A 14543-nucleotide genomic window follows, 5' to 3' on the forward strand; every position below is an offset into this window, starting at 1 on the left:
GTCATATTTTGGTTGATGTTTTAAGCATGACAAAAGACACTGCACGACTAGTACCAAAAGAGCTCAATTCTGTTCAAAAACTTCATCGCAATCAAGTGACTGAATACATACATGAACGACCAAATTCTAATCCCAGGTTCATCCAACGCATCATTACTGGCGATATGGCCTCGTGTTACCTTTTCCTATTTCCGAAACTCAAATTACCGCTTCGTGGGAGCCATTTTGACAGTATTGAAGACATAAAAACGATGCGTGAGCTGAAAGCAAGTCCTGCAACAGCTATAGAAAGTGTTTCGATGACTGGATTGTTCGTGGGAAAAAGTGTATTGTGGTTAGGGATTTGACAGAAAGTAAGCGAGACTTTGTAGAATCATTATTATTATTCAATTCAAGACAGTCTTTGATAGGTGTCATAGTTGAAAAACTGTGCCATAATTGTTAATACATCAACCTTAGCATTTGTTCAATCCAATAAACCCGAATCTGAGGTTACAAAAACTCATCCGAAACTTCACAACTGACGCACCAACGCCACAGTTCATAAGGTTTCATAAAAGTCAAAAGCTCGTGAAATATGTTGAAACAATGGCCTATTGTGTGAACCCGCTACGCTTTACTTGAAAACAATTCAACGTCGTCTATCGTCATCGTTTGGGGCTCTCTTTTTTGGGAAAAGGGATCGTTTTGCTCTGTGTTACGAGCAACGGTTGAAATGAAAAATTGTATTTCCGTGTGAGGGTGGAAAATTCGATGAATGCCACCCGATTGTCTGTGACTAGATGTGCTATCATCCCCCTCTCTGTCATACACATTCACATACATACTGCCAAATTGTTTCGAGGGGAGAATCTGACTTCAACAAGAAAACCCCAAAACGGATGCTGGAAAACTTGGGCCACGGGATGATGGCTACGATTGAAGCGTGTATTGCGCACGTATGCGTTTGCAGCACGATGCGAAAAGTTTTCCCTTTTTGTGTGCTATTTTTGGTCGTTTGAGAGGCGCCATTATTGATTGGATTTTTCACCGAGACACCGAGACGATGGATCGCTGTCGATGATGGCGGTCGAATAAAATGCTCTTTCATAGTTGATTTGTTCGTTTTGATTGCAGGGTCAAACAATTATCTACCTGATAGTTGCAGTGATACCGAGGGTGGTATCAACGATAACGATTCGTTCGGATCACGGATCAGCTCGGGGGCGGAAGCGTTCAAGCCAGTCAAGGAGGAGGTGGACATGGATGAAGAGTACTTTCGTATGATGAGCGCAGCGACTCGGTTTGTTGGCAAGAATTTTGAAGGTAAGTTGAATATGTAAGTGAGATTTATGCCAAATATTGTATTTTTGGATTGTTTTATTGGCCGAGACGCATGCGTTGATATGTTTTTATAATATTTTGTTGGGTAATATGAACAAACATTAAAAATTTAATCGTCAGTACTCAGCACTGAATTTTCTTTGAGAATTGTTATACTCCTCATGAAAACAAAACAAAAATGTGAGGTCTATTCGACAAAAAAGCGACTTGTTCGGAGCACTATCATACATCAGAACGCGCGATAAAAGTTGCATGACTCAATTTTGATTGAAGTGGACATTCGACAATCATGACAGCTAGAGCTCCCGAGTCCATATTTTTAAATAACGATTGCATGATTGTTTGAATTTTTTAATTGGTTCCAATAAGCAGAACTTATTTTCCTTTACGTACGTTGTCTAGTGTCTACCGTGTATCACTCTATCCAACCCAACCACGAAATATGGTGTTTTATCCTACCTGTTATGAAAATCCGTGCAATTAGTTCGAGCAAAACGTCCCCAGCCGTAAACAGCACATGCCACGAGGTCGCAGAACATCATAAACCAACAAAAAAAAAATGTTTCCCGATCGAGAAAAACTCAGCATCCGCCCAACTTGCAATGGTTCCGTACAGTCTGGGCATGTTTTTTGCTGCGACAAATCGCTCATAAATATTTATGCTTATGGCAAACATAATCCCTTTACCTAGTGGAAAAGTTTGCAGCGGCTGGTGTAAACCATGTGTGTGTGTGAAGATACAGGTGGCTAATCCATTACACGACTCCATAATCGGCTGATACCGCACATATTTATGTGTTGGTTTCCGGCGAATGGCAGCACCCTTTGTGGATGTAGAAACTTTTTTGTGTCCTTGAAGTTTTGTGGCGGATATGTTTGCTCATTCGTCAACAATATAGTAATTTTCATTGTCAATCTTTCTCGGACGTATGATACTCAACATAACACCTTCAACGTTAAAGTTTCTCGAACTTTTGTATGTTATAGAATAAATTTATTTATAGAAAAAACACGAATGATCTGCCAGAGAATGAGCCTTCGAAATAAAAAAAAATTATGCTAGGTCAACCAATCACAATATAAAAATAATAGTTTCGTGGCTATTATTATGTACATATTTAGTTCCTCATTTATAGTATCGAAAGTATAATTCGAAAAGCTGTTCAAGTGAAAATGAATGCTTCTTTTAAACAACATTTAATTTAAGGTATTGCTGTTCTAAAGTACAGCGTATTCAAAGAGAGTGCTTTGCATCGTTCCATATGAGTGACAGTTCGAAGAGACAATCAATCAATCAGATAGTTTGTAGTCGCTATAGCGACAAGAGACCGATCGTTGTCATGGAAGATAACGGTTTTGTGTTCGGTTGTAGGTCTAATAATTTTGCTGTCAATGCGGTCATTGCTCGCTTCGAACGATCCAATTGTTGTATATAGGGGTTCCCGGAATAAATCGCCACAGAAAACGACTGCAACAGAAACCACCGCTTATAAAATGTGTAGTAGGCTATAAATATTGTGGCGCGGTATTGTATTTCAAAACAAGAATTAACCGGGCAAACGTATCGCCCCAGGCAAACGTAACGCCCCGGGCAGACGTATACCGTCCGACGCTCGCTAGAGCTCGGTCGGACATTGCTAAAGGATCGTATCCTATGTTTCAAACTAACCGGGCAATCAGTGGATCCCAGGTTTGCGTGCGAGACACCGCCGCTTCCGACGGCGGGTCGGCGGTGGACTCGGATTGCGTCATCTTGGCGGCATGGGCCGCCTCGATTCCTTATCCTCGCCAAATGGGGACTTCGTCCCCATTACATTGTCCTCAGAATAAATTTCGAAAAACGAGAACAAGAGAATAAATTTATAATAGAAATGTGAGGCACATGATGTTTTTCCCGCGCCAAATATTTCTAGCCTACTACACTTTTTCTAAGCGGTTGTTTCTGTTGCAGTTGTTTACTGTGGCGATTTATTCCGGTCACCGTATATAGGACATCCAAGTGATGAAGCTTGAAACATTTAGAATCCGGAATCACAAAACCAATTGTATATCGGTATTGGTTAAAGGTATAAAAAGTGTTTTTACATCAAAATGCAGATAATTCATTGTTCTTTCCAAAAAAAATATTGAAATTAGTCCGTTACAGTTTTGACAGCATCGGCCATTTTATTCCACGATCTTTTCATGTCTTCAAAATCCTGAGTAACTTTGATACCTTTCTTCTATTTTCGCTTGACAATCTCCTAATATTTTTCTATTGGGTGGCAATCGGGAGCAGGGCTCTACAATTTCACGAACGAATATGAAATTTAACGTTTGGAATTAATTTCTTATTTAACACGTTGAGAATTGTTCTTGCTACGCTTTCCATTCAGCCGACATCAAGAGCATTTGCACAATAACAATTTTTTTGAACACAGGTTTGTTCAGTTTAATCCAAAAAAAATGTTAAATTTGTTAAAAAATTTTCAGTCAATCTTCACCGAGTGTTAACCGAATATTCGTTAGAATCAACGAGAGAGCGCTAGAAGCATGTTCAACGGAAACCTTGTTTTGAGGGGTTGCCAGAACCACTGCAGCAACAACACTCAATTCAGGATGGGTAGCCTTCCTTACCATCCAATATCTCCAGACGTTGAAGACGAAGTTTCGTCTCTTCTCCATCTCGATGGATTTCAGCTGTTGATTGAAATTGCTATCATCGGAGGAGAAACAATTTGTCGTGGCACATTCTAACCATTCTGTGAGGATATCATTGTTCTCATTTTTCTCTATGCTGGAAAGCTGCTGTATCTCTGAAGTCGCTGGTACTGACGACTGAAGCTGCAGGATCCGAGTACATGTTTCCACAATATAACTCTGCAACGAAAGGAACACCTTAAATAAATTGTTACACCATAGTAATAAGCGTGTTCATACGCTAATGCCAAACCGATATAGTGATTCTCAGATTTTCACCAGAAGTGGTAATTTTGTTCTTTATCGAAAAACATTAGACCCACTACACTTCCCTATATATTTTTTGGAGTCCATTGTCTTGTTTGTGACCAGGATCTTGGTTTTCTGTCCATAGCTGCCAAATCAAGAACTTCGTGGCAAATTTATCACCGTTATTCTACCGTCGGAAGATACAGGTTTCTCAATAATTTGCTGTCGAAAGATATCAGATACGCCTATTACGATCGCTGCTATATAATGAACAGTGATTCCCGATTCGAAATGTCTTGTCAAGCCTTGATTTGGCGTTGATGTTTCAGATTGTTCGGACTTCACAAGCAATGTTTTGCTGTCCAGTTTCCGTAATGAGTTCAGTTTCCGTTACCGGTACTAATTCGATGCCAAAATGACTGCTTTTATGGTGCCCAAGTAGACGAATTTCATGCCATTGGCAGCACACCACAAACTGCAGTGAAACATTGTGGGTGTGAAAACTTTGATCATTTAAACAGCTTTGAATACTTGAAATCTCAGAAAAAAATAGACTATTTTTTTAGAAGAGCCAAATTTTTTTTTCTTAATTTTTTTAAAAAGTTTCTAACTCAAACACTATCGGCTACTCCATGCCAAGCCGATATAGGAGTTCTCAGATCTCGATAAAAAGTGTTAGTTTTGTTCTTTCTCACAAACTATTAGACCAGTATTCTTTTATTTTTTCGTTAGGGTTACCATTTCCATTTTAGGGTGGTCCGAAAAATCATGTTTTCCAGTTTTTTCCCAAAAATGACATTTTTTAAACTCAGTACTTTTGAACCACTGAACCGAATCAGATGAACGACATATCAAATTGAAGCCAATGAGCTAATCTTTTATTAAAAAATATTGAACTTGCAAAAACAATGGATTTTGTTTTCGCAATTATTGGTTGTAGTCGTTTTTTATTGTTTTCATGGCTTTGGACTAGAGGACGCTATATCTTTTTATGTTTTTCTTGAAAACTACGAATTTTTGACATAACATATCTCGATATCAGAGATGCTATTTTTTTCGTTTTTAAGATATGATTTTTCAAAGTTAACCGGTGGTTCGAAAAATCGTTTCCTCCTTTTATCCAAAAATGACTTTTTGCAAGAATTCATAACTTTTGAACTACTGAACCGATTTAGACGATTGACATATTAAATTGATGCCAATAAGCTAACCTTCTTTGAAATAATATCACACTTGCGGGAAGATTAGATTCTAGTCGCATATGTTTAGTCAAGTCACATAGGAAAATTGAACGAAGACTTAAAACATGTTAAATTTGAAAAATAATAACTCTAAAACGAAAAACAACACCTCTCTGATTTTCGGATATGTTATGTAAAGAAACTCAGCTTTCCAGACAAAATATAAAAAAATATATAGCGCCCTCTATCTTTAACCGAGAAAACTATGAAAAACTGACTCATTCAATAATTTCAAAAATGAAAATCCCAATTTTTCGCCAAAGGAGTATTTTTTGGAAGAAATAACTCATAAGCTTCAATTTGATATGTTGATCATTTGAATCGGTCATGCAGTTCAAAAGTTATGAATTTCTGTAGTGAAAAAAATGAGGAGAAATTGTTTTTTCGAACCACCGGTTAACTTTGAAAAATCATATCTCAAAAACGAAAAAATAGCATCTCTGATATCGAGATATGTTATGTGAGAAATCCTTAGCTTTCAAGAAAAAATATAAAAAATCGGAGTTTAAGCTTTTATTCTTGAATGAGGTTTCAAATCCTTTTTCGTTACTCTACAGTTTGTCCCCTGAATTGTTAACTATCACTGGGATTCGATTTGAAATATGTTAAAGCAATAAATTAATAGAAATAGTCTTCTTAAAAATATGTGCTGTTGAGGTAAGACCGCCACCCTTTGAGTGGGATAAGCCCGGCATGGCTTGGGGGTCAGTTGAAGGTAATTTAGCCTTGTAGTTCTTTTTCAGAATCTATGGACGGCCAAGAATGGAATAGGTGTATTGGGTACAAGAAATAGGTTTATGAGACTGCACAGATTTCGATATGATTTGCATTTATTGTTCTTAAGTTGTTCGTTGAGACTAACTGAACTGATTAACTGATATGCATTTATTAATCTCAAGTTGTTTTTTAGCGAATTGAACTATTGAGCTATTGTGAATTTGATGTTTGATTTAAGTTGTTTGATAAAATTAATTAGATTGATACCTTCATAACTGTACGAAAAATAATGGCCATTTGATGGTCTTAACAAGAGTAATAAACTAATTACAAGCAAGAAGAATTGGATTAGTTTTATTGTTTTCATAATGAATAAATTTACCTACGGTCATGAACTCAATCCTTCCTGTGATTTAAGGTCGAATCCTAGTGTGATTAAAGGCATCGTGTGACGGATATAGATTTGAGTGAAAAAATGAGGTGCCGGCTTCACCCACTGCTTGGTGAACTCCGTTTTTATGTTAGTTTTGAAAATTGACTGTTACTTGCCAAAATACCCTTCAAAAGCACTTATATTTCATAGAAAATTGACAATGATTCTATGAGGGAAACATAACAATATGTGCCCTCAGATCTCAATTTGCCCTCAGATCTCAAGTTGCTTCAATGACCAATATCTTTACACCCACAACGTGTCACTACAATCTGAGATGGTGCTGCCAATTCCTAAGACGAGTTGGCATGAAATGCGTCAGTAGTATTTCATAAGGCATTTTCGTCTTATTCGTCTTCTTGACCCCTTCCGGCTCCGACTACCACATCAATTTGTTAGACTTGGATGAATCTTAAAGATGAATTTGGAATTTGGAATGACTCCCACTTATAATGTTTCGGATGAAATAAATGACTTCTCGTAAGCTAGTAGATTCCTGGTTTTCTCATTTTGTTCCTTGGTGATTCTTTTTTTGGCTCTACGACATTTTTGTTTTCGAATTTTCGCTTAAATGAATTCACTATTTCTGCAATTGTTGTTTGAATTCATCTTGTGTGCTAGGGAATTTTTCCGAGAAGCATTCCGCCATTCCGTAAACAATAAGGGAAGGGGAATGTTTATTGATTTTTTCTTCCATTTCTTTTTCTCTGTATTTCTTAGGGCGATCTAGCTTCCCTATTGAGCTCAAAATCTCCCCAAGATGCTGCAAAACGGTCTGTCTGTCGTCCCTTTGCCCGGTTCTAGCATATTTAAAGCCTCCCCCTTGATGTGTGTGCTAGAAAGAGGGCGGCAGAGTTTTTTTCTGCAAATATTCGCGTTCGTTTATTTCTTCTGGATACAATATTCTGTCGACTCATAGTTAAACGTGTATTTCGTGGATTGGGACTTCAAGTGCTAAATTCCACAGACCGCACAATAAGCGAGTGGAACCCGAACCATGTGACGAAAAAGCTGTACAGCTATTCAGTAGGTATGAACATGCGTCTTGTAGTATTAGCAAGATTAGCGAAAGATGTAAATTACGGTATCGATTGGTTCATTGTACGGATGTTGGGAAGTGAGCTGAATTTCAATTGTAGAGCGACGAACGACGGCAGCTTGTACAATCCAACGCTTTGATTGAAAATGTGATTGATGAATTCCCCATGACTTTCGGCATTGAACAATACGAACGAAATAATTAAATGAGTTACATATACAGGGTTTTCCATTTCGGGCTTCCGAAAGTATACAGCCCTGCGCTGACAACCGTTTGACATAGCTGTCAACCAAAGCGTCATATCGTTAGTTGAATGTCTGCCATTTTACAATATGGATCGTTTTAGCATCGCACAACGTGTTAATTTTGTTAAATTATACTATAAAAATGATGAAAAACCGGCAAATGTTTTTCGAGCATTACGGACGGATTTTGGTCGTCATGGACGGCCTACAGAGCACACAATCGCTAATGTAGTGCGTAAATTCGAACAAACTGGATCCGTAGCGGATATTGTGAAACCTGTGCATCATCGTAATGTGCGTTCGGCCGAAAATATTGCTGCTGTTGCTGCCAGTGTGGAGGATGACCCGAATGTTTCGATCCCACGGCGTGTTCAGCAATTGGGCTTGTCAAACACATCATTGTGGCGAATTTTGCAATTGGACTTGCACCTACATCCATATAAAGTCCAACTGGTACAAAAATTAGAGCGTGGTGACCACGGAATGCGTCGGGCATACGTCGATTGGGTGAACGAACAACAGCAGCAAAATGCTGAATTTTCGCATCAAATTTTCTTCAGCGATGAGGCACATTTCGAGCTCGGTGGCTATGTGAACACCTAAAATTTCCGTATATGGGGCTCAGAAAATCCACACATGATTGTTGAGAGGCCATTGCATCCGCCAAAAGTCACTGTTTGGTGTGCATTATGGTCTGGTGGAGTCATCGGGCCGTATTTCTTTGAAAATGAGGACGGCGAGACGGTAACTGTGAATGGTGAGCGCTATGGCCGCATGTTAACCGATTTTTTTGCCACAAATTGAAGATATGGATACAGATGACATGTGGTTTCAGCAGGACGGCACCACGTGCCACACAACACGACCGAACATGACCATATTGCGAACGAAATTTGAGGGACGCATAATTTCGTGTTTTGGTGATGCCAATTGGCCGTCCAGATCATGCGATTTGAACCCGCAAGACTTTTTTTTGTGGGGTTATGCGAAAGACCGCGTCTATGCCAACTCTCTGCAAACTCTTGAACATTTGAAAGACTACATTCGTGAATTTATGACCGAGATACCGCCCCATATGTTCCGAAAAGTCATCGAAAATTACCTGTTCCGGATCAAGGTATGCGAGGAAGCCCTAGGTGGACATTTGAATGATGTTGTATTTCACACATAATGGCATAAACCAAAATTTAATTTGAAATAAAAGTTTCATCGAAACTCGAATTCTAAGTGTGTTTTATTTCAATTTACTTTCGGAATTTAAAGTTAGAAAACCCTGTATATTTAGCAAACTTTCAGTTTTCAATTTTTTTTTGTAAACTTGACAGTTGCTCGTATGTTTTGTAAATTTGCTCAGTGTGTATGTAAATTTCTGCATAGAATCTTGCAATGCTGGGAGAATTATATGTATCCGAAATCCCTCAGAAAGCGATAGAGGGTCATATTTGATGAAAAAATCTTCTACGCGTATGGTCGAATTTCAACAATGACAGAGTTATTGAACTTTTTTTGTTTCGGGCTCTGAATGTCTCAATCTGGCTCTACTTAAAAAGTACGCTTCGAAAGATGGGAAAATGTTACACATTATACAGTTGTAAAACATCTAGATTGGCGGGTTTAAGTAACATTTTTAAAAAAAAAAAAAACATAAAAGTTATTGTTTTTTAAGTTGTTATTAATATGTAATTTTATTCCAATTTGCATAGTTAACTTGATTATTTGTATTAATTAAATCAAAGCCCTCTAACCGCTCTACGATTTGTTCTTTGACACCCAACTGCTATATTTTCTAATTTAACTGCAATATTATTTTGAACAATTCTTGGTGAGCCTTCTTAGAATCTTTAAAAACTCGTTTATTACTCCATTATACTCATATTATTCAACTAACTTTCACCTTAACGTTGAAATTTTACATAAATATTACATCACATAAATATTACAAGAGAATAGGTCGTAAAGTATATATCATACCGCTAGGATACCGATTACTGTATATTTCATAATGATTAAGCTCTATGCAAAAAAATCCAGTGTTCTGAATAATTTTTTCTCGTATTTTGCTCAAGTTGGCTTCAAAATATACATTTATTCTCAAATTTTCACTCATCTACCCCCATTCCCGTGATTTTATTAGTTTTATTTTATAAACTATATCCAAAAAATTTCACTCATTTTTCAAATCGAATGTATTTATTTACGTTGTTCAATGCACAATAGTCCTGAAGGTGCATTTAAGTGGAAATATGCATCTAGAGTTCGACAGTTATTCTCCAGATAAAAACTGTCTTCGACAAAGTTGTTACATATTCAGCCATTCCCAGGCAAACCGATATAGTGGTTCTCAGATTTTCGTGAAAAGTGGTAGTTTTGTTCTTTATCTCAAAACATTAGACCCGTATTTTTTTAATTTTTTTTTGTTAGGGTGCCCATTTTCACTTTAGGCTGATCCGAAATATCGACTTTTTCCACTTTTTTCCAAAAATGACATTTTTCAAAAATTCATAACCTGTGAACTACTGAACCGATTTAGACGGTCGACATATCAAACTGAAGCTAATTAGCTAGTCATTCTTGGAGAAATAATACGCTTGCGAAAAAATTCCAGGTTTTGGGTCATTATTGATTGTATTCATTTTTTATAGTTTTCATAGTCTCGGGACCAAGGGCGCTGTTTTTTTTTAATTTTTTTATGGAAAGCTGAGGATTTTTCACATAACATATCTCGAAATCAGGGAGGCGTTTTTTTTCGCTTTAGAGTTATGATTTTTCAAAGTTACCCGATGGTCCAAAAAATCATTTTTTTCCATTTTTTTCACTACAAAAAATCATAACTTTTGATCTACTAGACCGATTCAGATGTTCGGCATATCAAATTAAAGCCAATGAGCTAGTCTTGTTTGAAAAAAATATTACACTCTGAATAAAAATGGATTTTGTTTTCATAATTATTGAGTATATTTGTTTTTTATAGCTTACATCGTTTCGGGACCAAGGGCGTCATATTTTTTTGATATTTTTTCCTGAAAGCTTTCACATAATATATCCGCATACCAGAGGGGTGTTATTTTTCGTTTTTAAGTTATGATTTTTCAAATTTAACATGTTTTCATTTTTCGTTTAATATTTCTATGTGACTAGACTGGATGTATGTAACTTTAATTCAATTAATTGGCAAGTGTGTTATTTTTTCAAAAAAGCCTAGCTAGTAGGCTTTAATTTGACATGCCGATCATCTGAATCGGTCCAGTAGTTCAAAAGTAATAAATTATTGACAAAAGTCATTTTTGGGAAAAAAGGGGAAATATTTTGAAAAATCATAACTCAAATACGAAAAAAATGCCTCCCTGATTTCGAGATATGTTATGTGAAAAATCCTCAGCTTTCCATAAAAAATATAAAAAAATATAGCGCCCTTGGTCCCGAGACCATGAAAACTATAAAAAAGGAATACAATCAATAATGACAAAACCAAAATCTGGATTTTTCGCAGGCGTGGCATTTTTCCAATGAATGACTAGCTAATTAGCTTTAGTTTGATATATCGACCGTCTAAATCGGTTCAGTAGTTCACAAGTTATGAATTTTTGAAAAATGTCATTTCTTGGAAAAAGGGGAAAAAGTCGATATTTCGGATCAGCCTAAAATAACAAAAAAAAAAATTAAAAAATACGGGTCCAATGTTTTGCGATAAAGAACGAAACTACCACTTTTCACGAAAATCTGAGAACCACTATATCGGTTTGCCATGGAATGGCTGTATTATAGAGCTCTCGTTTTTATGTTGTGAAAAATAGGGTGATCAAAATTGTCGATGAAATAAAAATTAAAACTTTCCTATCTTTCTAAATAGAGATAAACATAGTTCGACAATGTTGTAGCCCCAGTTATTTGAGACATCTTTGTAGAACGATTTATGACGTAGAAATACGTCTTTCAGGAAGGGTGCCAAATGTGAAAACCGGTCACGTTTTTATGAAATAGAGTTAACATTAATAATTATTTTCACTGTGAACGAATTGTCATGATTTGCATACCAATCGTATCGGAAATTCTCTAAGATATGTTTTATATGCTGTACATTACAATTCGCTAATCTCTAAACGGTTTAAATTCATGACAACTGGAAGAACTTTCTCTTTTCCCATACATTTGTTCTGCCGATTCGTGTGCTAACCCTACCCGTATTGCGAATGCTTATAACTCGAACATTTCTTAACAGATCGGAAAGATGTTTGCATCAATTGATAGGAAATATGTCTACGTGTCTATCACAATTAATAAAACAGTATTTTTCATAAGATGAACAATTGAATAACTAAAATGTCAAGCGTTATTCAAACGCCCTAACTGCCAAGTATTGATTGGCCCGATTTACGGTTTCCCCAACACAGACTTCTAAATCGATGTATCTGTGGAAATTCGCTCTGCAAATATACATGTAAGTCAGGGATGTTTTTGTTCCCACCGAGCTGGGTTTTCCTAACACGGACTTCAAAATGAATGTGCTTGGGGGAATCCGCTTTGTAAATACATGCAAGCCGGGGGGAATTTTTTGATGTCGAGTACTTTTGTATTCGCTTGTCGTTGTGCAGACCGGAATAGGTTTCCCTAAAACGTACGTTTGAAATGAGAAGCTGGGGAAAATCGTCATTTCAGATACTAGAGGTGAATGAAAACGAGTGGTTAGTGCAATCGAAAGAAAACATACCCATTTTAATGGTCAATTTGTTAACATTTGTTCACTATATTCACTGTTCCTGTTTCAAGCAAAAAAAATGCTGGATAAATTTCCTGTCACAACACAACATATGTCTCCATAACGATTTCGAGTAATATGCGTTTGAAAACTCTTAATAAGTCGTTACATTTTTGGTACAGTGACCTCCTATATAGAAATCAAAGACATAGCCCTATGTCAATATTGTTTCTCCTGGGTTCAATCATATTAAGGTCATTGAAGGGAGACAGAGAAAAAATAGTATAAACACAATAAAATAAGGAATTCAATATTTCTACAACAAAAGCAGTTATAAGAATAAGGTTGGATTATTTTACATTGCCCATATATCATATGTTTAGATCCATATAATCTCATTTTGTGAACGTTATACGATAAGCAACTTATTGTGGCATTTATTATTGTTGGTTTCCAGATACATCGAATGTAGTGAAAAGTGAAAACATTCCACTCAGCACTATGATGGGGATGGAGTACCCTTCACTTCAGCAGCTGACAACATCGATGAACTCACCTCACGTCCAGCTGTTGAACCCCATCGACCGGCTGTATTCGATGCAGAATTCCTATTTCTGCAACCCAGATGGTGGTAATCCCGTCGTCAGCACCGGTTGTGGAAACAACGGAACAGAGCAGCCACCCAGCAGTCACTTGCACCACCATCCCCATCACCCGATGTCAAGCACTCTTCATCACAATCAGGTGCCTTCACCGAACGCAGTTACCAGGGGTCCCGGTCCACATCCGATTCCTCCTGGTCCACATAATGAAAACCATGGACATCCGCTACACACACTTCAACAGCATCATTCACATTACCATCAACATCACCAGTCGTAAATCAATCAATATGTTTCAAATGTGTGATTTAATCTTCAAAAAAAAACGCGATCCCATCCCCATTCTCAGCTCGCCGCCCAATGAAATGAGCAAAAAGTGCGGTTTGATTCGGAAAAGAGTAACAACATGTTAATGGAATTATTGTTGCATTTTATGAACAGGAGGTCGTTATGCTAATCGACATTATTGAACAGATTGACTTTTGGTGTGGGAGGAAATCGATACTACATGTATAGTTGTTTCCGGTATTGCTGCTGTACAATTCCGGTAATCGCGAATAGGGGAAATAGCTTTCGGTATGAAAGATTTGTTCGGTGTTCATTGATAAGTGGTTGAGATTGATGACTGCTCGATTAGGTACGTAATTACATAATTACATGTTATGTTTTTTCTGCAAACTGAACAATAGATCTTTGAATTGATAAATTGTAACTTATGCGGTCCTCAACACATTTTATAATGAAATAGTAAGCTTGAGGTTGTGTGAATATGTGATGATTTTATTCGAACAATTATTCAACGTGTACAGTTAAACTTCTAAGATGTAATGACCAAAGAAAAGTGTTATCATGTACCATATGTATGGATGTATTTGTGTAGCCCAATTATTAAGAAAAATAAAAAAAAACAGCACAATAAACTTAAAACTAGTTTCCTCACGTAGTTTCTTATACAAGCTAAGAGAAAAACGTTTATTTGTTTTCTTTTGATTTATTTCTCTCCAGAAAAGTTCCATTTTTAGACGTAGGATCACGTATTTCATTAGCATTTTATTAACGTTAATAACTATTTTTGCTGCGAACGGATTTTAACGATTTGTATACCAATCAAATCGGAAATTCACTAGGATTTGTTTGATATGCTCTCCATGACAATCCCATAGTCGGTAAATTGTATAAATTGATTATAAATAGAAGCATCCTAACATCCTAAGCATCCATCCTGCTTACCTAACCGTTCTTTCAATAACGGGCAACTTATGCAGCCGCGACTATAGAAACAACGAAGGGTGATAACGAAAACAGAATATTTGCTACAT

General features: G+C 36.9%; 1 protein-coding gene across 2 annotated transcripts in view; it reads left to right on the forward strand.

The window, feature by feature from the left end:
• LOC129767926 (LIM homeobox transcription factor 1-beta) overlaps window positions 1-14120 on the forward strand; it is a 59013-nt gene extending 44893 nt beyond the window's left edge. For both annotated transcript variants that reach the window (XM_055769216.1, XM_055769218.1), the window contains 2 exons: window positions 1117-1305; window positions 13080-14120. In XM_055769216.1, the coding sequence (XP_055625191.1) occupies window positions 1117-1305; window positions 13080-13504 (614 nt within the window). In that variant the 3' untranslated portion in view covers window positions 13505-14120. The remainder of the gene's footprint in view (window positions 1-1116; window positions 1306-13079) is intronic.
• The last annotated feature ends 423 nt before the right edge of the window (window positions 14121-14543 follow it).

Source organism: Toxorhynchites rutilus, chromosome 2 (assembly GCF_029784135.1).
Source record: "Toxorhynchites rutilus septentrionalis strain SRP chromosome 2, ASM2978413v1, whole genome shotgun sequence".
NCBI lineage: Eukaryota > Metazoa > Arthropoda > Insecta > Diptera > Culicidae > Toxorhynchites > Toxorhynchites rutilus.